Below are 27567 nucleotides of genomic sequence, written 5' to 3'. Positions count from 1 at the left end.
GCTGATTCCCTCTAGTAAGTTATAAAAAACAACCTTAAAAATTACATTTTGATTGTTCTTACAAACTCTCTGAGAGCAATGTACTTGGAAATGGTAAAAAAAAAAAAAAGTACAGGCTTTGGAGTCAGGCAGTCAGGCCTCCATTTAATCCTGCCCCTGCCAATTCTGAAGTGCGTCTGCCAAGGCATGGATTTTCTTTCTCTGGCCTGTAGTTCCCTCCAGGTAACATTCTGTATCTCATAAAAATGTTGTGAAGACTAAGTGGGATGACACATGAAGAGCACCTAGCACAGGGTCTTAGCAATTCCATCAGTGGCAGCTGTATTTGGTTGAAGATGATAGAAAAGGGGTAAGTTAAACTGTCACAATGAACAGCTGTTCCTCAGAGGAAGCCACAAGGTCATGAAAGCTTCCCCCCTTGGTCTACTGGGCTTGAGGCAGCAGACTGAAACAGATGTTCCTTTGTTACCTATTGTAAAAAGTCTCTCAGGGAGACAAAAGGAAGGAGGGAAGGAAGGAAGGAAGGAAGGAAGGAAGGAAGGAAGGAAGGAGGGAAGGAGGGAAGGAAGGAAGGAAGGAAGGAAGGAAGGAAGGGAAGATGCTGAACAGCTCTATCTATGCAAATTAGTTGAGAGATCCTAGTTAACACTGGTGAGACTCCCTGGCTTAGCATCTCCGTTCAGTCACCTGCTAGCTGTCACTATCTATCTAAGCCTCAGTTTCCTCATTTGTAAAATGGGAATAATCCAGTACACATACCACATCTGTTTGTTGTTGTAACGACAAAATGAATGAGAACACCTGGCACTTGGTTGGCAGTATATGTGTTAGCTATTAGAGAATGCCACCCACTGTAGATGGGGGCATCTGATACTAGATGAAGGAAATTCTGAGCACAGATTAGAAGTGCGAGTACAATAATATAGCCCGGCAAAATATGGAGGGAGTGTGCCAGGCATAGGGAACAATGAGCAGAGTGGCCAGAACTTGAGAGAAAACATTCCATAGTAAGCTGCTGTAGTGGAGGGCAGGTGTAGAATGAGGACAGTGCTCCAACTTCTTATGTGTAATACAAAACGGACCTCCAATTTACCAGAACATTTGCTGCTCATTCATGACCAGGGATCATGAATGTCAGTGGATGAAGTAATAGTGTAAACATAGTTTAATGTATCAACTATACTTAACAATGTAAACATATCTTAAGTGTATCTTAAAGAGAAAATATATTTTTTGCCTATTGTATTAATGTGGCTTTCCAGAACAAACCTTCAACATATTAAAGGTCCACATCTATCCCCAATATTTTCACACTAAGTCATTGAAATTAGCCTGGTTTCCACAATTGAATTGTATGGAATTAAATAGCAACCTAAGAGATCAGAAGACATTGACAAATAGACATCTATTTGTCAGTAATTTCTATCAGTCTTGACGCTGTGGTCTTTTTAAAGATACAGTGTCCAAAATTCAAGGAGTATAACTATAAAGAAAGGAAGAAAAAATTTGTGTGTGAAATTATACTTCCCTTACAGTCTTCTTTATGCTTATTTTTATTCTAAAGAAAATTCCCTCTCCAGATTACTTATTTAGATAAAGTGTTTTATACTTAGCTCTAATGATTTTAATTTAGTACAATGTGTATATGAGTGTGTGTGTGTGTCTGTGTCTATATGTATGTGTGTGTGATAGCAGCTACTTCTAGGACCATGTAAACTGTGAAACAGGCAAAGTATAGCTGTCACTCTATGACCCTCCACCTTGAATCCTTCTCCATTCAAACACTTTCTCTCTCTGCCCATCACCTAGTAACAGAAATGCCAAGTCACCCAGAGAACTCCTACCAGATCTCAGGAAGATGTGGAATTAGATCTGGTTTCAAAACCAGACAATACGGCCTTGGTCTCTTTCTTCATTTGCCAAAGGGGGATAGAAACAACGAAAAGATACAGAATTATCATGAAGATTGACTGAGGTAATATATGTTAGGCATTTGGAAAAATGTCTGGTTCATACAAAATACTCAATATCTGATGGGTATTATTATTTTATATATGCATTTTATAATTTTATGCATAATTGTGTCATGGGTCCCCAAGACCACCCTCAGGCTTGATAATTTGTTGGAAGGACTCACAGAACTCAGAAAAGTTGTTACACTCACTGTTAACAGTTTCTTACAGTGAAAGGATATAGATTAAAATCACAGTTGTCTTCTCCCAGTGGAGTTTCATTATTCCAGCAACAATGTGTGACAACACGTGTGATGTACTGCCAACCAGGGAAGCTTACCCAAGCCTTGATGTCAAGAGTTACTGAGGGGACTTCCCTGGTGGTCCAGTTGTAAAGAATACACCTTCCAATGCAGGGGACATGGGTTCGATCCCTGGTTGGAGAACTAAGATCCCATATGCCTCAGGACAACTAAGCCAACTACTGAGCTCAGGTGCCTCTACTAGAGAGCCCGCATGCCAAAAATACAGAGCCCACTCACCCTGGAGCCTGCGCGCCACAACTAGAGAAGGGAAAACCTGCATGCCACAACTAGAGAGAAGCCCATGCACCACAACAAAAGATCCCACGTGCCGCAACTAAGACACAATGCAGCCAAAAAAATAAATAAAATTTAAATAAATAAATAAATAATAAGAGTTATTGAGGTCAGTCATGCAGGCATGAATATAGACTCCCTGCATGAATGACCTTGGCTACTCAGTCTCCAGCACCCCACAGACGATGAACTGACAGTGTGGCCCAAGGCCCCTGGTGAACAAAAGTAGGTGTTCACCATAAATCACATTTTTTGCATAAACTATCTAGCTTGGCCCAAGGCCCCAGGTATATAAAGAAGGCCATACCGGGCAGGATATTCCAAGGCTCACAGCTGCTCTCTCCAGAGCCAGTCAAGGGCCACTACTTTCTCTAAAATGTACAGGGTTTGAGTACCTTAAGCCCACTGAGTTAACCCTTTACTGCATAATAATTTATTAAGCAACTACCATGCACCAGGAGCTATGACACTTAATATATATTATCTCATTTAATATTTAAATACTCTCATGAGAAAGGAATTAACATCCCCTTTTACAAATATGGAAACTGAGGCTCGAGAAAGTTAAAAGGAATCATAGTCATATATTAACTAGTGTGGAATCCAAACCTTGCTCTCTCAAACTGCAAAGCCTTTGCTACTTCCACTAAGCCATGTTGTCTCATAAAATATTATAAAAATTAAAGTAGTATATTATACGTCACGAATATAGGCACATAATAAATATATTTAATAGATTCATTTCTGGTAGTGAAAAAATAATTTAAAAAATCACTTTGAATTTGTGGAAGAAATAAACTAGAGCTGTGAGCAAATCTGCACTTATTGTAGACCAGTTTTCATTTAAAATATTGAGTTTTTATTGAAAGGGTATCTAGTCACAACCAGGTGATTATAATCAAGTCCAATAAATTCAGCAATAAAGTCTTCCTGAGATTAGAAAGAAATTCAACCTTCTTTAAATTCAACCTTCTTTTTCTTTACACCTCAAAACTTTTTAATCCCCACAAACATTTGCTGAAACACAAAAGTGACTCACCCATCTATTAAGAATAACGTAATTTTTTGTTGTAGAAATGTATTACCAGTTTCCCTAGAGGAAACAATGCTTTCTCACTTTAATACGTGTGTGGTTTTCTCCCCCATCTAATCAGCTAATACTTTTCAAAAGATCTTTTTAATGCCTAAATGAAAGGATTCCACATCAGAGACCTGACCTCCCTATTAAAGTATCTAAAGGAAACCCTAGGAATGTAAAATCCATTCAAAGGCAAATCGCAGGTAGCTTATTATACAATGCATTAAGAAAAGGGGAAAAAAGCTTCATAAGAACTGCACAGAATTTGGTAAAATTATACCACAAAAATACAAATTGATCTTAAGTATAAAGAAACAAATTCATAGCCAAAAGCTTACTACAAAAGTGCTTTGTAGTCAGCCAGGAGGGGAGTCTTTACGAAAAGCTTCAGAATTTGTCACTTTTTCAATCAAAATTTCTGATTACAGCTTAATGTTGGGAAGGCCAAAAAAAGGACAAAACACATTTTTCAATAGATTTAAAAATCTGAAATTTTTAAAGCTAACTTTCAATATCAGAAAAGGTAGATTTTACTACAGACAACAGGAGTAGAATGAAGTAATAAGAGTAATAATAGATAGTAATATATTACATTATATATATAATATATAATTATAATATGTAATATAGTAATATATTATAGTAATATAATAATAGTAATATAGATACAAATACTTTTAAAAAACAAATTAAGATTTTTAACATACCATGAACATGGTTCTGAAGTTATTCAAATCAGTCAAAAAGTCTTCCACAGACACCTTCTTCACATCGATGGCATAGTACCCCATTATACTCTGGTATAACTTGTCCATGTTTTCATGTAATTTTGAAAGTTTCTCATAGTGTTCTTTTGCACTGATAACAAAGCTGTATATTACAGTTAAGGTATTCTGAAATTTACAAAGTAATGCTTTAGGGGAAAAAAAATCCTATAAGTCCAATGTTTTAATTTAATTTTTAGTCATTATTACATATCTCCAAAATGCCAAAATTAGCTCTAATAGTTAACCATTCTTACAATTCAATCTACACTGTACAGTGATGAAATCTTAAGTGTGCTTCCTAATTAACACTGGTGAAGTTATCAGAAAAGTTATTTATATATTTAATATTTCTCTTTTACAATTAAGTTCAAGGAAATTTTTCTTCAAATTTGCCTATCTTATCAGATCATGCAATATGATTTAAAATTATAGTTCAGTAGTTTCAATGATATTGAAATCAATAACATAGGCATTTTGCATAGTAGTTACACTGGACAACCTGGGGTCAATTTCTAGCTCCTGCACTTGGTAGTATTGTGCCTGTGGACAAATGCCTTCATTTCTCTGTGCCACAATTTTGTCACCTGTAAAATGGGAATAATAATAATAACATCACTTATAGGGCTGTTGTGAGGACTAATGAGTTAATACATACAAAGTTCTTAGAAAAATGGCATTTCGTAATACATATAAATACTTGGTCTTATTATTGCCCACTTATTCAATTTAAGCTCTACTTAAGGTTCTAAAAGCAATAAATTTTTTGAGTTACATTAAAAACTTCTTATATTGTATAAGTAAATTCATGTTTTAACTTCTTTGGAAAATTGGTATACAATTTCTTCTATGAATTACATGATTTAAAATTATGATTACACACACACACAGAAATGTTCTTTTCTCACTTATTTATGACAATTAGTTGAAAGCACACTGAGACTGAGAAGACTAACTTTCTGTGAATGTGGTGGTGGCATTAGAACACATTTTCTAAACAAACAATAGAATTTCCTTTGTGGTGTGACAGATTGCTGTGGTAGCCAGATAAAAAATCTCCATACCACATTCTGAAAAGGCGACTCCGCTACAGCATCAGTCATAATTATCTATGGCTCTTTTAAACTGGGACATTAAACTTACTGAAGTCATTATATTGTCTCTAACACAAAACAGATATTTTTTGTGTCTCTAACACAAAACAGATATTAACACATTTTTTCAGAAGTCAGAAAATAAGAATAACTAGACTCAGACTGGGAGAACAAAATAAAAAAATGGAATGTTTATGTCTAAAAAGAAAAATTGTCCACAATTTCAAAAAGATATGGTTCCTCTGGTCAGAGCATTCTCCAGTACAGGATGAAATAAGGAAAATGATCCAGGCCCTCTGTTTTGAGAAAAAGAATGAAAGAAAGAGGTAGCACTGTTGCCAGATATGTGGTGAACCTGGGGCAGAGAAGAATGCTGCTCCCACAAGGAAATAAGGCATCCCCATCAATCACCTGTACCCATGTCTACGGTCAATCCACAGATTACATACTGCCCTTCCATGCCTGTTTTTGTTTGTTTGTTTTTTAATACTATGCTCTGCTTAATTAAATATATAGTATTTTAGAAGAACAGACTAGAATGTAAGGAGTCTAGATTCTAATGCAATAGGTTAAATTGAGTTTTTTTTTTTCTAATGAGCTTAGAAAATCTATGGATCTTTCTTTGGCTAGTTTAAACAGCAAAATGCCTCCTCATACTTTCTAAGAATCTAAATCATAATAGTACCAGTGGTCGATGCATTTATATGTAGCATCATTTTTTAATCCTTGGATGAACAAAAGATTTTGTATTAGTGAAATCACAAAATCATAAGAAATTATAATACAGTCACAAGTTTCCATATACTTTGTCTCGTGAAACATCCATATTTGTGAAATGCTGTAAGTAAAGTAAATTTATGTAAATAAAAATCACACTTGAAATGCATTCAGAAACTATCATTAAATGGAACATATGGTGATTGATTTGTAATGTGCAGTAAGTATCCCTTCATTTACCTAGCAAATTGAGAAATCAACATTGGTTTATATATTCCATCTATAAACTCTCACCTAAAATTTATGTCCCAGATAGAGACTATATCCACATGGATTATTTATATATCCTTAACTCCTGCCTAAAAGAGGAATCATTTTCTGCCTTTGCTTGTCCAAACCTATCATTCCAAGTTTGGTTCAATTCTTCCTCTTCCATGAAGCCACCTTCTCTAATCTCTGCAACTGTGAGTGATCATTTCTTCCACTGAATATATAGCACTTTTAGTCCAGGTATCTCTGTAATGAAGTTCTCTGTTTTCCCTTCTAGGACAATCCCCTAGTAGTGTTTTGTTTTTGCCATGTGATCACCTGTGATTATTAACCCTTTTTCTAGATGCTGTATTAAGTCTAATCATCTGCAGCTACATTGGTGCCAATGACTTATTTCACCCTACTGTCATCACTCAAACTTCGGTGGGAAGAGTAGCAGCCCTCCTCAAAAGTCTGATGTAAGTCAAGGAACTTCTCTTCATAAAATTGCACATATACACATTCACACACACACACGAACACATACAATTTGGATGTAATGTTAAGAGCTAACAGAGTTCCTAAAAAGTAGTTACCCTGGACAACAGGTTGCACTACTATGGTGGGTGTTTCTAATTGTATGGTTCTACAGCTACTCCTTTTTTGCCCTTATCACTGCTTATAAGGCTTTGAGTTTTAATAAATATGAGTAATTTTATTCTAATACCTGGGAATATGCCCATTCACAGGAATCAGTTTGGCAAATAGGTTAAAATAAAGCTCTATTACTCAATAACACTTCTTAGATTGTAGGTTAAGAATCAAAAGTTAATGACATATCAGAAATATGCTTGAGCATACTTAAATAAAACAGTAAAATTCTATTAAATGATGTGATGGGAAAGAAGACCAAGAGCCAGAACGATGGAAATTACATGGTCTTGTTTTAACAGCTAGAGAGTTTTATAAGTTAACTTTCTTATCATTTTTATCTACAAAACAATTTGCTCCCAAAGGAAAGTAAGTAGAGCTTTAAATAAGTGGAATTATCCACAAAGACGGTAAAATTGTGATTGAACTGAAATAATTCTGGAAATAGCCAAATAAATTCTCAGAAGTTTAAAATGACCATTTGATAGAATGGAATAAATGGTTACCTTAATGAGGCACTCTACATCATTACTGCTGGGTACTTTCTCATTAACAGATGAGGGAACATTCACATAAAAAATCATCATTATCCAAAAGAAAAAAACAAACACAGATGTTCTTGTACCAACTGTTAAACTCCAGCTAGAAGTTAATGCCCATATCCATAGTAGTCATAAGGCTTTATTTTCTTCCCCAGAAAGTTCTATATTTGTAAAGAGCTTGAGAAAAATAGGTGAGCTATACAACAAAATCAAACTCTGATAAAATTCATTACAGAAATACTGATATATATCCAACTACTTGATATTTTTGTAAAACCTATTTTCTTTTCCTTTACCAGGACTAAGGCCAAATTCTGATTAACTTCTACTTGAACAAGTATAATTTTCCCATATGAAGGTACATGACAACCAGAACTGTGTTCACACACATTGAACCAAAAATGTTTAGTGTTGGCCAACTAAATAGTCAGAATGAGATGTGGGATTTAACTCCTGGTTAGCAAGTACTGTTCATTCCCAAGCCACCCAGCCACACAGCATAAATTTATTCTAAATGTAAACCTACATTTATTCTCATGTTTTGCCCCCATTATTGCACCTTCCCCACCAAGGATGTCTATTACTTCCATTAATCATCTTACAAGGACCAGCTTCAATCAGTCCTACAATGTTTATAGTCTAAAAATTTTTTTTTTTTTTTTTTTGCGGTACGCGGGCCTCTCACTGTTGTGGCCTCTCCCGTTGCGGAGCACAGGCTCCGGACGCACAGGCTCAGCGGCCATGGCTCACGGGCCCAGCCGCTCCGCGGCATGTGGGATCTTCCCGGACCGGGGCACGAACCCGTGTCCCCTGCATCGGCAGGCGTACTCTCAACCACTGCACCACCAGGGAAGCCCTACATCTAAAACATTTTATAGATCTTCTTCAGTACCCGGGATCTGGCCAGCCAGCCAGCCAGGTTGGCAGCCAATCTATAAGTAGTCACTAAACACCACTAAGTACCACTCTTCTAGACATGAGGAAAACGAGTAGTTAACAAGGTAAACAAAGTCCCTGCTTTCATGAAACATGAATTCTAGAGTGTGGTGAACAGGTAATGAAGAAGAAAATTAATGAGATATTCAGACAATAATAAGCATGATGAAGAAAACAAAAGTTTGTGTGTGATATTGTATACAGTGACAGAGGCTAACTTATGCTGCGTAGTCAGGGAAGTCCTGGCAGAGAAGGTGACAGTGACTGAAGCATGACTGTCAAGAAGCCGTGAACACGACGTTATAAATGTAGTAAGATTTCTGAGAAGAAAGAGATCATCATAGACTTGAGGATTCATACAGGATGAGAAGTATATACAATTTTTTAACATATTTATTGGAGTATAATTGCTTTACAATGGTGTGTTAGTTTCTGATTTATAACAAAGTGAATCAGCTATACATGTACATATATCCCCATATCTCCTGCCTCTTGCGTCTCCCTCCCACCCTCCCTAACCCACCCCTCTAGGTGGTCAAAAAGCACCAAGCCTATCTCCCTGTGCTATATGGCTGCTTCCCACTAGCTATCTATTTTAAATTTGGTGGTATATATATGTCCATGCCACTCTCTCACTTCGTCCCAGCTTACCCTTCCCCCTCCCCATATCCTCAAGTCCATTCTCTACGTCTGCACCTTTATTCCTGTCCTGCCCCTAGAGTTTTCAGAACCATTTTTTTTAGATTCCATATATATGTGTTAGCATACACTATTTGTTTTTCTCTTTCTGACTTACTTCCCTCTGTATGACAAATTCTAGGTGATCCACCTCACTACAAATAACTCAATTTCATTTCTTTTTATGGATAACATTCCATTGTATATATGTGCCACATCTTGTTTATCAATTCATCTGTCGATGGACACTTAGGTTGCTTCCATGTCCTAGTTATTGTAAATAGAGCTGCAATAAACATTGTGGTACATGTCTCTTTTTGAATTATGGTTTTCTCAGGGTATATGCCCAGTAGTGGGATTGCTGGGTCATATGGTAGTTCTATTTTTAGGTTTTTAAGGAACTTCTATACTGTTCTACATAGTGGCTGTATCAATTTACATTCCCATCAACAGCGCTAGAGGGTTCCCTTTTCTCCACACACCCCCGAGCATTTACTGCTTGTGGATTTTTTTTTTTTTTTAACATCTTTACCGGAGTATAATTGCCGTACAATGGTGTGTTAGTTTCTGCTTTACAACAAACTGAACCAGCTATGCAAATACATATATCCCCATATCTCCTCCCTCTTGTGTTTTCCTCCTACCCTCCCTATCCCACCCCTCTAGGTGGTCACAAAGCACCGAGCTGATCTACCTGTGCTATATGGCTGCTTCCCACTATCTACTTTACATTAGGTAGTATATATATGTGCATGCCACTCTCTCACTTTGTCCCAGCTTACTCTTCCCCCTCAAGGCCATTCTCTATGTTTGCGTCGTTAACCCTGTCCTGCCTCTTTGTTCTTCAAAGCAATATATATATATTTTTTACATTCCATATATATGTGTTAGCATACGGTATTTGTTTTTCTCTTTCTGACTTACTTCACTCTGTATGACAGACTCTAGATCTATCCACCTCACTACAAATACCTCAATTTCGTTTCCTTTTATGGCTGAGTAATATTCCGTTGTATATATATGCCACATATTGCTTAACCAGTCATCTGTCGATGGACACTTAGGTTGCTTCCATGTCCGGACTATTGTAAATAGTGAACATTGTGGTAGATGACTCTTTTTGAATTATGGTTTTCTCAGGGTATATGCCCAGTAGTGGGGTTGCTGGGTCACATGGTAGTTCTATTTTTAGTTTTTTAAGGAACCTCCATACTGTTCTCCAAAGTGGCTGTATCAATCTACATTCCCATCAACAGCGCAATAGGGTTCCCTTTTCTCCACACCCTGTCCGGCATTTATTGTTTGTAGATTTTTTGATGATGGCCATTCTGACTGGTGTGAGGTGATACCTCATTGTGATTGTTATTTGCATTTCTCTAATGATTAATGATGTTGAGTATTCTTTAATGTGTTTGTTGGCAGTCTGTACATCTTCTTTGGAGACATGTCTATTTAGGTCTTCTGCCCATTTTTGGATTGGGTTGTTTGTTTTACTGATATTGAGCTGCATGAGCTGCTTGTATATTTTGGAGATTAATCCTTTGTCAGTTGTTTCATTTGCAAATACTGTCTGCCATTCAGAGGGTTGTCTTTTCATCTTGTTTATGGTTACCTTTGCTGTGTAAAAGCTTTTAAGTTTCATTAGGTCCCATTAGTTTGTTTTTATTTCCATTTCTCTAGGAGGTGGTTCAAAAAGGAACTTCCTGTGATTTATGTCAGAGTGTTCAGCCTATTTTTCCTCTAAGAGTATTATAGTGTCTGGCCTTACATTTAGGTCTTTAATCCATTTTGAGTTTACTTTTGTGTGTGGTGTTAGGGAGTGTTCTAATTTCATTCTTTTACATGTAGCTGTACAGTTTTCCCAACACCACTTATTGAAGAGGCTGTCTTTTCTCCATTGTATATTATTGCCTTCTTTGTAATAGATAAGGTGACCATATGTGTGTGGGTTTATCTCTGGGCTTTCTATCTTGTTCCATTGATCTATATTTCTGTTTTGTGCCACTACCATACTGTCTTGATTACTGTAGCTTTGTAGTATAATCTGAAGTACAGGAGCCTGATTCCTCCAGCTCTATTTTTCCTTCTCAAGATTGCCTTGGTTATTCGGGGTCTTTTGTGTTTCCATACAAATTGTGAAATTTCTTGTTCTAGTTTTGTGAAAAATGCCATTGCTAGTTTGATAGGGACTGCACTGAATCTGTAACTTGCTTTGGGTAGTATAGTCTTTTCACAATGTTGATTCTTCCAATCCAAGAACATGGTATACCTCTCCATCTGTTGGTATCATCCTTAATTTCTTTCATCAGTATCTTATAGTTTTCTACATGCAGGTCTTTTGTCTCCTTAGGTAGGTTTATTCCTAGGTATTTTATTCTTTTTGTTGCAGTGGTGTATGGGAGTGTTTCCTTAACTTCTCTTTCAGATTTTTCGTCATTAGTGTATAGGAATGCAAGATATTTCTGTGCATTAATTTTGTATCCTGCTGCTTTACCAAATTCATTGATTAGCTCTAGTAGTTTTCTGGTAGCATCTTTAGGATTCTCTATGTATATTATCATGTTATCTGCAAACACTGACAGCTTTACTTCTTCTTTTCCGATTTGGATTCCTTTTATTTCTTTTTCTTCTCTGATTGTTGTGGCTAAAACTTCCAAAACTATGTTGAATAACAGTCGTGAGAGTGGACAACCTTGTCTTCTTCCTGATCTTAAGAGGAAATGGTTTTAGTTTCTCACCACTGAAAAGATGTTGGCTATGGCTTGTTATATATGCCCTTTATTATGTTGAGGTAATTTCCCTATATGCCTACTTTCTGGAGCATTTTTATCATAAATTGGTGTTCAATTTTGTTGAAAGCTTTTCTGCATCTATTAAGATGATCATATTTTTTTTCCTTCAATTTGTTTATATGGTTTATAACACTGATTGATTTGCATATACTGAAAACTCCTTGCATTTCTGGGATTAACCCCACTTGATCAGGGTGTATGACCCTTTTAATGTGCTGTTGGATTCTGTCTGCTAGTATTTTGTTGAGAATTTTTGCATATATGTTCATACGTGATACTGACCTGTAGTTATCTTTCTTTGTGACATCTCTGTCTGGTTTAGGTATCAGGGTGATGGTCACCTTGTACAACGAGTTAGGGAGTGTTCCCCCCTCTGATATATTTTGGATGAATTTGAGAAGGATAAGTGTTAGCTCTTCTCTAAATGCTTGATAGAATTCACCTGTGAAGCCATCTGGTCCTGGGCTTTTGTTTGCTGGAGAACTTTTAATCACAGTCTCAATTTCAGTGCTTGTGATTGGTCTGTCTATATTTTCTATTTCTATTTGTCTGTTTCTATTTTCTATTTCTTCCTGGTTCAGTCTTCGAAGGTTGTGCTTTTCTAAGAATTTGTCCATGTCTTCCAGGTTGTGCATTTTATTGGCATATAGTTGCCCGTTGCAATCTCTCATGATCCTTTGTATTACTGCAGTGTGAGTTGTTACTTCTCCTTTTTCGCTTGTAATTCTATTGATTTGCATCTTCTCCCTTTTTTTTCTTGATGAGTCTGGCTAATGGTTTATAAATCTTTTTTGTCTTCTCAAAAAACCAGCTTTTAGTTTTATTGATGTTTGCTATTGTTTCCTTCATTTCTTTTTCATTTATTTCTGATCTGATCTCTATGCTTTCTTTCCTTCTGCTAACTTTGGGTTTTTTTTTTGTTTTTCAGTCTCTAATTGCTTTAGGTGTAAGGTTAGGTTGTTTAATTGAGATGTTTCTTGTTTCTTGAGGTAGGATTGAATTGCTATAAACTTCCTTCTTAGAACTGCTTTTGCTGCATCCCATAGGTTTTGGGTCATCGTGTTTCCACTGTCATATGTTTCTAGGTATTCTTTGATTTCCTCAGTGATCTCTTGGTTATTTAGGAGTGTATTGTTTAGCCTCCATGTGTTTGTATTCGTTCCAGATTTTTTTCCTGTTATTGATATCTTGTCTCACAGCATTGTGGTCAGAAAAGATACTTGATACGAGTTCAATTTTCTTAAATTTACCAAGGCTTGATTTGTGACCCAAGATATGATCTCTCCTGGAAAATGTTCCATGAACTCTTGAGAAGAAAGTGTATTCTGTGGTTTGTGGATGGAATGTCCTATAAGTATCAATTAAGTCCATCTTGTTTAATGTGTCAATTAAAGCCTGTGTTTCCTTATTTTCATTTTGGATGATCTGTCCATTGGTGAACGTGGGGTGTTAAAGCACCCTACTATGATTGTGTTACTGTTGATTTCCCCTACTATGGCTGTTAGCATTTGCCTTGTGTATTGACGTGCACCTATGTTGGGGGCATAAATATTTACAATTGTTATATCTTCTTCTTGGATTGATCCCTTGATCATTACGTAGTGTCCTTGTCTCTAGAAATAGTCTTTAAAGTCTAGTTTGTCTGATATGAGAATTGCTACTGCAGTATTCCTTTGATTTCCATTTGCACGAAATATCTTTTTCCATCCCCTCACTTTCAATCTGTATGTGTCCCTAGGTCTGAAGTGGGTCTCTTCTAGACAGCATATATATGGGTCTTGTTTTTGTATCCATTCAGCCAGTCTATGTCTTTTGGTTGGAGCATTTAATCCATTTACATTTAAGGTAGTTATCAATATGTACGTTCCGAGTACCATTTTCTTATTTGTTTTGAGTTTGTTATTGTAGGTCTTTTCCTTCTCCTGTGTTTCCTACATAGAGAAGTTCATTTAACATTTGTTGTAAAGCTGGTTTGGTGCTGCTGAATTCTCTTAGCCTTTGCTTGTCTGTAAAGGTTTTGATTTCTCTGTGGAATCTGAATGAGATCCTTGCTGGGTAGAGTAGTCTTGGTTGTAGGTTCTTCCCTTTGATCACTTTAAATATGTCTTGCCTCTCCCTTCTGGCTTGCAGAGTTTCTGCTGAAAGATCAGCTATTAACCTTATGGGGATTCTGGTGTATGTTATTTGTTGTTTTACTGTTGCTGCTTTTAATATTTTTTCTTTGCATTTAATTTTTCATAGTTTGATTTATATGTATTTTGGCATGTTTCTCCTTGGATCTATCCTGTTTGGGAAACTCTGTGCTTCCTTAACTTAACTGACTATTCCCTATCCCATATTAGGGACGTTTTTAACTATAATCTCTTCTAATATTTTCTCAGTCCCTTTCTTTTTCTCTTCTTTTCTGGGACCCCTATCATTCAAATGTTGGTGTGTTTAATGTTGTCCCAGAAGTCTCTAAGACTGTCCTCAATTCTTTTCATTCTTTTCTCTTTATTCTGCTCTGTGGTAGTTGTTTCCACTATTTTATCTTGCAGGTCACTTATCCGTTCTCTGCCTCAGTTATTATGCTATTGTTTCCTTCTAGAGAATTTTAAATTTCATTTAGTGTGTTGTTCATCATTGTTTGTTTGCTCTTTAGTTCTTCTAGGTCCTTGTTAAAGATTTCTTGTTTATTCTCCATTCTATTTCCAAGACTTTGGATCATCTCTACTATCATTACCCTGAATTCTTTTTCAGGTAGACTGCGTATTTCCTCTTCATTTGTTTGGTTTGGTGGGTTTTTACCTTGCTCCTTTATCTGCTGTGTTTCTTTGTCTTCTCATTTCGCTTAACCTACTGTGTTTGGGGGTCTCCTTTTCACAGGCTGCAGGTTCATAGTTCCTGTTGCATTTGGTGTCTGTCCCCAGTGGCTAAGGTTGGTTCAGTGGGTTGTGTAGGCTTCCTGGTGGAGGGTCTGGTGCCTGTGCTCTGGTGATGAGGCTGGACCTTGTCTTTCTGGTGGGCAGGACCACATCCAGTGGTGTGTTTTGGGGTGTCTGTTAAGTATTTTGCCTTTAGGCAGCCTCTCTGCTAATGGGTGGGGTTGTGTTCTTGTCTTGCTAGTTGTTTGGCATAGAGTGGCCAGCACTGTAGCTTGCTGGTCATTGAGTGGAGCTGGGTCTTAGAGTTGAGATGGAGATCTCTGGGAGAGCTTTCGCTGTTTGACATTACATGGAGCCGGAAGGTCTCTGGTGGACCAATGCCCTGAACTCAGATCTCCCACCTTAAGAGGCACAAGCCTGACACCTGGCTGGAGCACCAAGACCCTGTCAGCCACACGGCTCAGAAGAAAAGGGAAAAAGAGAAGAAAAGAAAGAAAAAGAGAAAGAAAGAAAGAGCGAGAGAGAGAGAGAAAGAAAAGAAAGAAAGAAAAGAAAGTTATTAAAATAAAGATTAAAAAAATTAAAATGTAATAAAGAAAGAAAGAAAGAAAAAAAAAGACAGAAAGAAAGAAGAGAGCAACCAAACCAAAAAACAAAGCCATAAATGATAACCAGCACTAAAAAAAAAAAAAAAAAAAGGACAGACAGAACCCTAGGATTTATGGTAAAAGCAAAGCTATACAGACAAAAATCACACAAAGAAGCATACACATACACACTCACAAAAAGAGAAAAAGTAAAAAGTGTGTGTGTGTATATATATATATATATATATATATACACACACATACATATATATATTAAAAAAAAAAGGAAGAGAGCAACCAAATCAATAAAGAAATCTACCAATGATAATATAGGGTAAATACTAAAGTAAGGTAAACATAAAACCAAAAACAAATTAGATGCAGAAAGCAAACCCTAAGTCTACAGTTGCTCCAAAAGTCCACTGCCTCAATTTTGGGATGATTCGTTGTCTATTCAGGTATTCGAGAGATGCTGGGTACATTGAGTTGATTGTGGGGATTTAATCTGCTGCTCCTGAGGCTGCTGGCAGATCCTTCTCTTCTTTGTTCACACAGCTCTTGGGGTTCAGCTTTGGATTTGGCCCTGCCTCTGCCTGTAGGTTGTCTGAGGGCATCTGTTCTTCGCTCAGACAGGACGGGGTTAAAGGAGCAGCTGATTCGGGGTCTCTGACTCACTCAGGCCATGGGGAGGGAAGGGTACGGAGTGTGGAGCGAGCCTGTGGCGGCAGAGGCCACCATGACGTTGCAACAGCCTGAGGTGCACCGTGTGTTCTCCTGGGGAAGTTGTCCCTGGATCACGGGACCCTGGCAGTGGCAGGCTGCACAGGCTCCCAGGAGGGGAGGTGTGGATAGTGACCTGTGCTTGCACAGAGGCTTCTTGGTGGCTGCAGCAGCAGCCTTAGCGTCTCATGCCTGTCTCTGGTGTTTGTGCTGATAGTCGCGGCTCGTGCCATCTCTGGAGCTCGTTTAGGCGGTGTTCTTTTTTTTTTTTTTTGCGGTACGTGGGCCTCTTACTGTTGTGGGCTCTCCTGTTGCGGAGCACAGGCTCCGGACGTGCAGGCTCAGCGGCCTTGGCTCACAGGCCCAGCTGCTCCGCAGCATGTGGGATCTTCCTGGACTGGGGCACGAGCCCGTGTCCCCTGCATTGGCAGGCGGACTCTCAAGCACTGCGCCACCTGGGAAGCCCTAGGCGGTGCTCTTAATCCCCTCTCCTCGCGCACCCTGAAAGAATGACTCTTGCCTCATAGGCAGTTCCAGACTTTTCCCGGACTCCCTCCCGGCACACTAGCCCCCTTCAGGCTGTGTTTACGTAGCCAACCCCAGTCCTCTCCCTGGAAACCGAACTCCGAAGCCCGAGCCTCAGCTCCCAGCCCCCACCCGCCCCGGCGGGTGAGCAGACAAGCCTCTCGGGCTGGTGAGTGCTGGTCGGCACCGATCCTCTGTGCGGGAATCTCTCCACTTTGCCCTCTGCATCCCTGTTGCTGCACTCTCCTCCGTGGCTCTGAAGCTTCCCCTCTGCCCACCCCCTGTCTCCACCAGCGAAGGGGCTTCTTAGTGTGTGGAAACATTTCCTCCTTCACAGCTCCCTCCCACTGGTGCAGGTCCCGTCCCTATTCTTTTGTCTTTTTTTTCTTTTTTCTTTTGCCCTACACAGGTACGTGGTGAGTTTCTTGCCTTTTGGGAAGTCTGAGGTCTTCTGGCAGCGTTCAGTAGGTGTTTTGTAGGAGTTGTTCCACATGTACATGTATTTCTTATGTATTTGTGGGGAGGAAGGTGATCTCCACGTCTTACTCCTCTGTCATCTTGAAGGGCTCTTGAGCAGGATATTTTAATCTGAGACTTAAAAGTTTATTAAGAATGGGTTAAATGGAAAACAGGTGAGAGAGAAAACAGGCAAGGGAGGAAAGAAGACTAATTCAAAAGAAAAACTCTCCTCTTACAAATCACTCAATTACGCAACTTCCCACTCTTGCAAATGGACCATGTATTATACTAGTTTACATCTCACCCATTCTACTCTTCTATTTTACTCCTAACCACAGTTCAATTAAATAAAAATGTACTAAATTCATTTACCTGAAAAATGCTGTGCTTTATGCAGTGTGGAATATAGATATAAGTAAGATGTCTTTCTCTCAGTTTTAGCATCTACATAGTAATTTGAGGAGCATCCAAAATATTGCTATACAGTGTAATAACAAAAAAGAAAGTGAAAATAAAGTGCGATAACAATGAAGAAATTTAAAGACTATAAAATGGAGAAGAGTCGAATAACATGTCACGTAAGTTGTGTGACAAATACAAAAATATAGAAATGTCTAGCAAAATGATTTTTTCTAAGAGACTTGGGAGAGGGGGTAGGATGAGGAGAAAAGAGAAAGGTGAAGCCTTGTGCAAGGAGAATTTCAAGGGTGATGCTCTAGGATCTATTTGTTATTTTCCTCAAAATAACATATATTCCAGAATGTAAAGTTCAGAAGAAATGCAAAAGCATCGCATGACACCAATCCTGGCATTTTCCTAATTTTCTCACTGATAAAGAATTTAATAAATGTGTATACCTCACATATAATACTTTATATATAACAATATTGGTGACCCTACCACAAAACACATTACACATTTTCAAGCAAATATTTACAGTGAAACTACTCTACTCTAATTATACTTTTGACCAGGCTTTGCAATCGAAAAGTAACATAATTATTACTAAAAAGTCAATGTGATATATATGAAATAATTGTGCATGCCTTTTAAAGAATGTACTAAATTTGTATTTTTTAATATTAAGAAGTGTATGTAAAGAAAGCAAGTACTCGCAGAATAAAAATACAGTATACTATAGTTGAGTGCTATTCGTGAAATTTCATTTCGTAAAATTATAACAAAATTGTACACTATAGTTTAAAACAATTCAGTTAACAGATTAAAAGCTCACTAAATCATGATTGTTTAACGCAAATAACATCCTTAACAACTTAGGTAACACACATATGCTTTCAGAATTTGTTGATGATCCAAACATTTGATATGTGCTTTAGCTAATAAGCACTAATACTTAAAACATAAAATTCCAGTGTTAACAACCCAAACTTTAAACACATTTTTATTCATTGTGCATTTAGTTTCCAAATTCTTCCAGTTTCTAAGATGTAAGAAGCTCACAATTTGCCATTTTAATAAGGTCTGTATAAATGCATTTAATATTCAAAATCTGACTTGTTGTCAGTCCTAATTAAAGTAAACAAAGCTTTGCAATGAATGAATTTAATTACTTTGAAACTAGTATGTCTAACTAAGATGAAAAGCAAACGAGTACAATCTAATCTCAGCAAAGAATATTTATGATTATAAGCTTTGTCAATAGCAAAGTGCACCAACTGTTCATATATCTGACTTCCAAGAAATACATGAATGCTAATCAGTTCATTAGAGGCTTCTAGGTTGTGATATTTAGCGATAGGATGTAGAAGCTTTCTTGTCCATGGAGTGTAATTGTACTCAGAATGAAAAATTGTTTCCAACAAAGCTTCATCCTTCCTACTTCTGATTTCCTGCTCGTTGCTTTTTATGAGCTACATACCTTTCAAGAAGCTGACATCATTCAGCTTCTGTGTCATATGAACACAAGTATGCATAGGTCCTGAGATCACCTGCTGAGCAGGATTCTACCACCTGTATTCTAAGCTCAGGAATTTATCTCAGGTCCTATGTTCCAGGTAACTGAGCTTCATAATTAGTACACATACAGTATATTACCAGAAACTGTATGCAAGCAAAACCTTTTATAAAATGCTTTCTATCTATAGGGAACAATAAAAAGTGCCTCAGTGAACAGTTCTTAATGATTATAATAAATTGTCACATATGAATATTTTAATATGATAAAATTGGGGGGGAAGCTAAGAATGATGAATCTGATACAATTCTACAATAACAAATTTTGTTTAAAAAGCATACTTTGCCAAATTAGAAGGTGTGGCAAATATATATTTGATGGATAAATACAGATTTTAGTTTTAAAAAAACAACCTTCTCAAATGTAGTGATAAAGGCATCCTGCCTAATAAAAGAAGAAACTGGGTGGATAGGAAACATATGAAAGGAAACAAACACATTAGCCTGAATTGATTGTTGCTGGAGTGCATTTTTATGATATCTCCCAAAAGAGACAGTGAAGAAAGCTAAAATTGAACTAATTAACAATTAAGCTGAAAGTATATAATACAATAAAATCTATGACAAGCCAGGTAATAATTTTGTGATTTGACAAATCTCAGGGGAGAAGAGATAGAAAGAGGAAAAGTAGTTACTTTATTTCAAGTATCTCAGTTTAAAATAAAATATTAGGAGTATCTATTTATAAGAGCTCGTTTAGAAGTGGGTTATCCTTTCATATAGAATTCTGAAGTTCATATGGAATTTTGATAATGCATAGTAGTAATACTTTATTAGAAGGCAAAAGACATCTAATTTCACAGAATGGTTTGGAAAGCAACTCAACATTAGTTTCTGGAAATAAAAAAAAAAGTTTACTACTTCAATCACTCATTAGAGATTAACTGACAAACTTAGTAAAATTGAATAATTGAATATCAAGGACCCTTAAATTAAGCAGGACACAATCCTAATGCTATTAGTTTTTATGTATATATGTATATCCACACACACACTTCCACATAAACATACACACACACATATTTTGTCAATGTTATTTTGGGTCTAGAGAATACCTACACCAGTAGTGACTGGGATAGGTTCGGTTCTGATTTTGGAACCATGTTGTATTTCTAAAGGAGATTTTAAAGCTTCTTGAATATGAGTTAATTTTTAATATATAACAACTCTTGAAATTAAGCTGACTAGTCACAACAGTTTATAAAGTCTTCATCTGCTTCCTAAAACATTTCAAAAGTATCTAAATCACAACATGACATTAGATTCAAACTTCCTCAAATTGAGTTTTCCTATCCTTTCAGTTTACCATGAACATCAGAAGGAAATAGGGCATATGGAAGGAAAAAGATGAGACAACATATTATTCATATTAATAAAAAGGAAAAAAAGGATTGAAATCAATAAACTTCTATATTATTCCTGATAGGTAAAAGCCTTGATAAATTTCCTTGCAAGAAGGCAAAGGTTAAACCTTCTATAATTTGGCTCTTGGCTCTGTAGGGTGATCTCTGGTTATGCAAGTATACTTAAAATGTTAAGTAAATCGTACTCCTAATTGACTAGTGACTTAAGCTATTTAGATATCAAAGGATATGGACATCTTTGTCACAAACTTATCATGCAAGTCCTCAGGAGGGGGAAAGATTTTCAAATCTTTCTCAAGCTGTTGAAGCTGCCTTCCCATCTGCTTCAAATTCTTTTCCAGCGTTTCTACAGAAACTAAGAGAGAGAATATTATACGCATTAGAAGGACAAAATTATAATATAAAAAAGTAAAACACTCTAGAAACAAAACATTTGTGAAAAACCTTAAAATAATAATGGAAATCCACTAAAATAAATGAAAGGTAAATTTCATTTAAATTTTTTGATTTTTAAATCCAGAAATGAAGAAAATTTAATAAAAGATTATTTAAAACAGAAGATGAAATTTAGGAAAAGCTCACATGTACAAACCACATTCAAGAAATACTTTTTGTTGAAAATCAGAGTCCTTGAGCTCTACAAACAAAACAAAATAAACAGTCTATTCAGAAAAAGAAGGCAAAGAAAGACAATTGTTTTTAAAATTAAAACTATTTCAATATAATTTTAGCATTTTTCAAAATCATGATCTTTTGAGAGGGAAAAATAAAATATACATGGAAAACATGGAGAAAGTATGCTCTTCTGTTCAAGGTCTCCCATGACAGGAATGAAAAGGTATCAGGGGTTATCTGAATAACATGTGAAACAAATGTCAAACTTTCTTTAGTGGTACTATGAGGACAATCTGTGTTTATTAACTAATAAAGATTTTTTTGTGTGTACATTCTTGCCCAGTGCAAATCACAAGTGATTTCACATACAGCTAAACCCAGGATGGATGGATAGATGGCTGGATGGAAGAGAGATATACTATAATTTTTAATTAACATTTAAATTGAATGTGTTAGCACACCATTGGACAAAATCACATACTTAAAACATTATGATTAAGTTTGCTGATCAAATTTTATTACACACACACATCAAATTTGGGAAACACCTAGTGAAAAGACATATAAAATCTGAGGAACTCCCATGTAACAAAACGCACAAGGCAAACACTGGGAAGGAACATAGGTGGATTATTTGTTTTTTTCTGACACCTAATACTTCATTCCAATAGCTACCAATTCTCCAACGCCAACTGGGTGTCTCCCAATTCACTTCAATTCTGACATGCATTGCCTGGAGTTAGCCCAGAACCCACAGGTTTAAGGACTTAGTCCCACAAGACTGCCCTCACTTCACAGGACAGTCACAAGTCCCAGGGATCACCCATACTTCTAACCAATGATAAATTCAAGGGTTCCCATGCCCTCCCCACCAACCCATTTATTTTTTAGAATGTGAAAAATTATAATGTGAGTTCCCTCACAGAACTCAGGGAAGTACTTACTATACTTGCTACTACAGTTTTTATTATAAAGGATATAACTCAGGAATAGCCAAATGGAAGACATGCATAGGGCAAGGAATGGGGAGGGAGGGGGTAGCACAGTCTCCATGCTCTCTCCAGGTACGCTGCCCTCCCAGCATGTCCCTATGCTCACTACAGCAGAAGCTCCCTTAGCTTCGTCATTTCAGTCTCATCGCAGCTTCACGACACAGGCACGATTGAGTACATCACTGGCGATTGGTGACTGAACTGGAGCTCAGAGGGTGGGCTGAAAGTTCTAACCCTCTAATCACATGGTTGGTACCTCTGTCAACCAGTGCCCCCATCCTGAAGTTCCCTAAGCTGGCGCTCCCCCCCATCTGCCTTGAGTCATCTCAGTAGCATACAAAATACACTCTCATCATTTAAGAAAGATTTTAGGAATCAGGAATAAGACCCAATATATAGTTTTTACTCTGCCGCATGGACACTGAAGTGCATGTCTGGTCAGAAGGCAGAACTCCAGTACCTGTGAGGAGGTATAAGATGAGTACGTTTTTGATTTATGAGTTGTCACCCTCAGAGCTGCCTAACAGCCTGGGCAGCCCTCAGAGGAGACCAGCTGCTTGTAATTGAACATAAAGCTATCCCAGTGAGTGAGTGCTTCTCAGTGGGAAGAGAGAAGGGCTTCAGGTTCAGATGAAAGGCTTATTAGGGGATCCTCTGAGCCTCTTCCAACTCATTGGTAGCAGTGAGTCAGGGACTACGTTCTATCACTGTGATATGAAGCAACTTCTCACTGGCTCAATTTCCACATGAGTGAAATAGGAAGAATCTCGCCTCATACCTTTACCTCACTGCTATTTCATAAAGATCAAATGCTATGATATAGGATGAAGAATTTTTTTTTTAATAAAATGGATTATGAGATGTTACTCTTATTCTTAGAACTCAGTAAGACATGAAGACCTTAAAGATTAAAGTCAGTAATATTAGAATCTAAGGAAACTTAAAAAAAAATCGTCATCATCACCATCATCATCAACATGCCAGGAACAGTGTTGTAGAACTCAGGCTAAAAAGAAAAGTTGCTAATTTCAAGAGCAAAATGTTTGGGATGTTAGGAAGCTTTGGGGCATATTCAAACATTTAAGGTTGACATCATAAGGAGTAAGCAGGTTGTCTTAAAAAATGGTTCTGTGGCTACTCTACAGATAGAAATCCCATTAAGCCATTATTTAAGCTTCATCAGCACTATCTGATTACATTTATGTATTATAGTTAAGAGAATTTAAGTGTGATTGATCAACTTTTAGTGAAACCAGCAGTGCTGGTTTTTAAATGAAGACCAAAGCACAACTGAAAGAAAGAAACGTGTGTGCAAGTTCTAGGAGAATAAATACAATCCAATGTTTGGGGCCATCTGATGGGTAAAACTAAAGAGTATTTAAGAATTTCTTTGGTGTTTTTCTTTTTCAGCAATTATGTTTACAAAGATAGCACCTTTATACATCCGTGAACATCATTTAGCCACACTTTTCTCATGTGTCAAGTTTTTTGAGGTCAGTGACTATAATTTTTTGTATTAGAAATCCCAACTGGAGCAGAGAATTTTAAATTGTACACCCTCAAAGAAGTGTTAATTTACTGGTGTCTCTGTATCTGACCTGTGTATGAATTTTATCTTTCAACTTTGTCACATTTCTTGACCAAGAAATTAATCTTATTTTTTATTTTTAATTCCTTTTCATTACTTAGAAGTAACAAAACATAGCCATCATCAAACAGAATTCACTAGATTTTTCTAAGGCAACTTCAATTTTTGCATTTTACTCAATATTCAATAAGATGGGATGTCACCTCAGATACCATGTATCTCTGTCCCCAGCTAACTGCCCATCTGTAATCTCCACACGTTAGTGGGCAGCAGAACCATAAATTCTGTTTCCTGTGCTAGAAACCTGCTAGTCTTGACCCTTCCCTCTCCTGAACCCTCAGATCCAAAGGATCGTGACATTCCTCACATTTTACTTGACAAATAGGACCTACTTCCTTGCTACGTTGAACACTATTCAAGGCATCTGGAACACTTTTCTCTGCCCTCTTGTCTCCTACTGTTTCTCTCAGAGCCATATCCACACTGTACATGGAAGTTTCCAGACAAACATTAATTTAAAGATGTCCCTTCCCTGCTTAAAAACCAGACAATAAACTGTTTACATGACAACATCGGAGTTCCACCCACAACTTGGCTCTACCTCCTAATCAGCCACACTTTACTCCCAAGTCAACAGTCCTGCTCGTAGCTCCCTTCCTCCCAAACCCTTTCATCTATTCCGTACCTGATGATGGAAGTACCGTGTCTATTTGCCTTGCCCACTCCACCCAAGTCATTCTTATTCATACTCTACAATATGAGTCCAAAACCCCGGTCAGGCCCCTGGTGACATGCCTTCCCTACGTGTCATACCTGGTAATTATCTCTATCTTTGCAATTACTACACTCTATTACTTTTATCGTTTTATGTGTCTTCCTCTCCCAACTAACTGGGGATTCCTAAGGGAAGAGAGCCATATTTTATTCATCTTTGTACCTTGGGTTACATAACATAGTGCAGATACTCAAATGTTTGTTGAAGGAATGGATTTTGTATTTAACTTTAACCTCTTGAGATAAAAGCATTAAAAATGGGAAAATATAACAGATTAAATATCTAAAACCTTAAAATCCAAGACACAGACTTTTCTCCAAGTGCCTAGTTATTATGATAATTATACACTAGAGGTGTTAGAAAAGTTCTGAATAAAAGTCAAAATCACAACCATAAATATTTAGATTTACAGAAATCATGAATATAGGCTCTCTGTAATACGATGGCCTCTATGATTTACCACGTTAAGATTTCAAATAAAAAAGGAGAAATTGTATACATTTAAATAATCTCTGTAATTAAATAATAATTGTCTATGAATATCTCCTGGAGGTATTGGTCATTATTTTATAACAAGCTTACTAAGAAATGTCACAGTCATTCTTACATACCATGATACATTTCAGGGAAGTTGATTCCTTTAAAGAATGCTTAAACAGCAACTTATTAACAAAAAACTGTAAACATTCAAACTAAATTACCCTCCCTATGCTCCTAGACACAATTGTTTTGTGAGAGAAACTAGGGCCCATAGCATTTCAAGCTTTCAACATAGTGATTTTTCCTAGACGATTGTAATAATAAAGGTATTAATAAAGCTGTAAGAATGTTTCACAAATGCACATTAAAAATAAAAAAATGAATGGACAAGATGGACAAAAACCTCAGTACCATTAAAAGAAATCCCTAACATTAAATAGGCCTAGAACAAAATCTAAGATCTACAGTATCATTATAACATTCATTATGTTGATGGAAAAGCATAAAACTGAAATAAGATGGTAAAAAAAGCAGAAACTCAAAATAAATTGCAGCTTGGTTTATAACAGGCAAAGGTGTAAACTGAAAGAAGCAATGCTAAGTGACTGGCCAGTCACCCTCAGCTTGTCTTCTGCGCAGCTTTTCCTTCTTCCCATTGTTCTGATTCTTGATGGAACTCCGCATAATAATACATTATAATTTGCATCCCCTAATTAACTTATTATATTGGGTTGGCCAAAAAGCTCGTTTGGGTTTTTCCATAAGATGTTACAGAAAAATCCGAATGAACTTTTTGTCCAACCCAGTACTAGAGAGGACCCCTGACTTACATTCCACTTAACAATTTTTCAACTTTACGACGGTGGGGAGAGCTATGCATTCAATAGAAACCATACTTCATATACTGAATGCTGACCTTTTCCCAGGATAGCAATATGTAGTACATACTTTTGTGATGATGGACAGCAAGCCGCAGTTCCTAGTCAGCCATGCAAGAGTAAACAATCGATACGCTTACAAACCATTCTGTACCCAGAGAACCATTCTGGTTTTCACTTTCAGCACAGTATTCAATAAATTGCATGAGCTATTCAACACCTTATTATAAATTAGGCTTAGTGTTAGATGATTTTACCTAACTATAGGTTAATGTAAGTGTTCTGAACACGTGTAAGTTAGGCCAGGCTAAGCTATGAACTTTGGTAGGTTAGGTGTATTCAGTGAATTTTCAACTTATGGTATTTTCAACTTGCAATGGGTTTATCTGGATGTAACATCATCATAAGTCAAGGAAGATCTATACATGCAATGACGGTTTTGCTGTTACCTTTTTTATATACATCACACTGCAAAGGAATTGCCTATATTTGTTATGGAGTCTGGAGAGAGGACAGGGAGGCAGAAGGCAAGCAGAGGAAATGACAAGCACAACCAGTGAAAGGGCTCCAGTCGGTTCTGCTGACCCATTTCCCCCACTCTGGGCAGAAAAGAAGTAGCTTTGTCCTCTCTGACTAAAAGAAGGTGCTAAAGGCATAACAACCTTTTTACAAGAGAAAACAATATTAGTGGGAGAAGCCTATCTAATGGAAAATCATGTTTACTTATAAGAATTTGAAAACTCCTTTCTGCAAATAAGATGTTCAAGAAAATGGTAAATATTAAAGAAAAGAGGCCCGTAATAGAGATGTTTGTAACAATATTCAAAATATTCCCTCAAGATAATGGTTTTGTGTGCATGTTTGTGGGAGGGAGGTGTGGCTGCTTTTAATGTGGCCCATGATAAATACAGACTAACTGACATGCAAATTATGAGATGAGTTTTCATGTATGGCTATTAGAGACCATGCAGCCTAACAAGTCCTGGACTGCATGCATATCTCTAAACTTGAAAAATTCCAAATTTTTTCTCCTGCTTAGATCTTTCCCCTGAACTCCAACTGCCCATTGAGTATCTTTACTTAATATTTAATAGGCATCTTAAACTCACATTTTCAAATTGGAACTTATCTTGCTTCTGGAATCTGCTCCTGCACCTCAGTAAATGATTGGTGTTATGACTCCTCTCTTTCCCTCATACCCCACATACTCAATCACAGAGTAAATCCTGTTGATTTCTACCTTCAATGTAGGTGCATTGCCTAAATCCTTCTCACCTCCCTTGCTACAACCTCTCGGTCCCAGCCAACATGCTCTCTCCCCTGGATTATTCTTACAGCATCAAACTGGTTTCACTGCATCTGCCCATTGTTCCTCTACATTTTCCCCCAAAGAAGCAGTCAAAGCAATCCTTTGAAAATGCAAGCCAGATGTCACTCTTTTGCTCAAAGCCCTTCCAATGGCTCCCCATCTCAGAGAAAAGTCAAAATCCTTATAATGGCCAATAACGTCCTATTGGATCTGCTACCTTTCTGATCGTATCTCCTATTACGCCCTCCCCCCACCCCCCGCCTCCCTCTGATCCAGTCTCACATCCATATCTAGGGCTTAGGCACCTGCTCTTCCCTCTGCCTAGAGTGCTTCTCTCACACACCTTGTCATGCCTCCTCACTCCTCTGTCAGGCTTTCACGCAAA

At 37.2% G+C, this 27567-nt stretch overlaps 1 protein-coding gene across 2 annotated transcripts in view; it reads right to left on the bottom strand.

Moving 5' to 3' along the window:
- Positions 1-27567, bottom strand: part of DIAPH3 (diaphanous related formin 3) — a 546165-nt gene that overhangs the window by 187090 nt on the left and 331508 nt on the right. For both annotated transcript variants that reach the window (XM_049700932.1, XM_049700933.1), the window contains 2 exons: positions 20777-20900; positions 4337-4502 (listed from right to left, as the gene is read on the bottom strand). In XM_049700932.1, coding sequence (XP_049556889.1) covers positions 4337-4502; positions 20777-20900 — 290 coding nt within the window. The remainder of the gene's footprint in view (positions 1-4336; positions 4503-20776; positions 20901-27567) is intronic.

The sequence above is a fragment of the Orcinus orca genome, chromosome 18 (genome assembly GCF_937001465.1).
Source record: "Orcinus orca chromosome 18, mOrcOrc1.1, whole genome shotgun sequence".
NCBI classification, from domain to species: domain Eukaryota; kingdom Metazoa; phylum Chordata; class Mammalia; order Artiodactyla; family Delphinidae; genus Orcinus; species Orcinus orca.
Note: the sequence above shows the minus strand (reverse complement) of the source record. Positions and strands in the feature narration are given on the sequence as shown.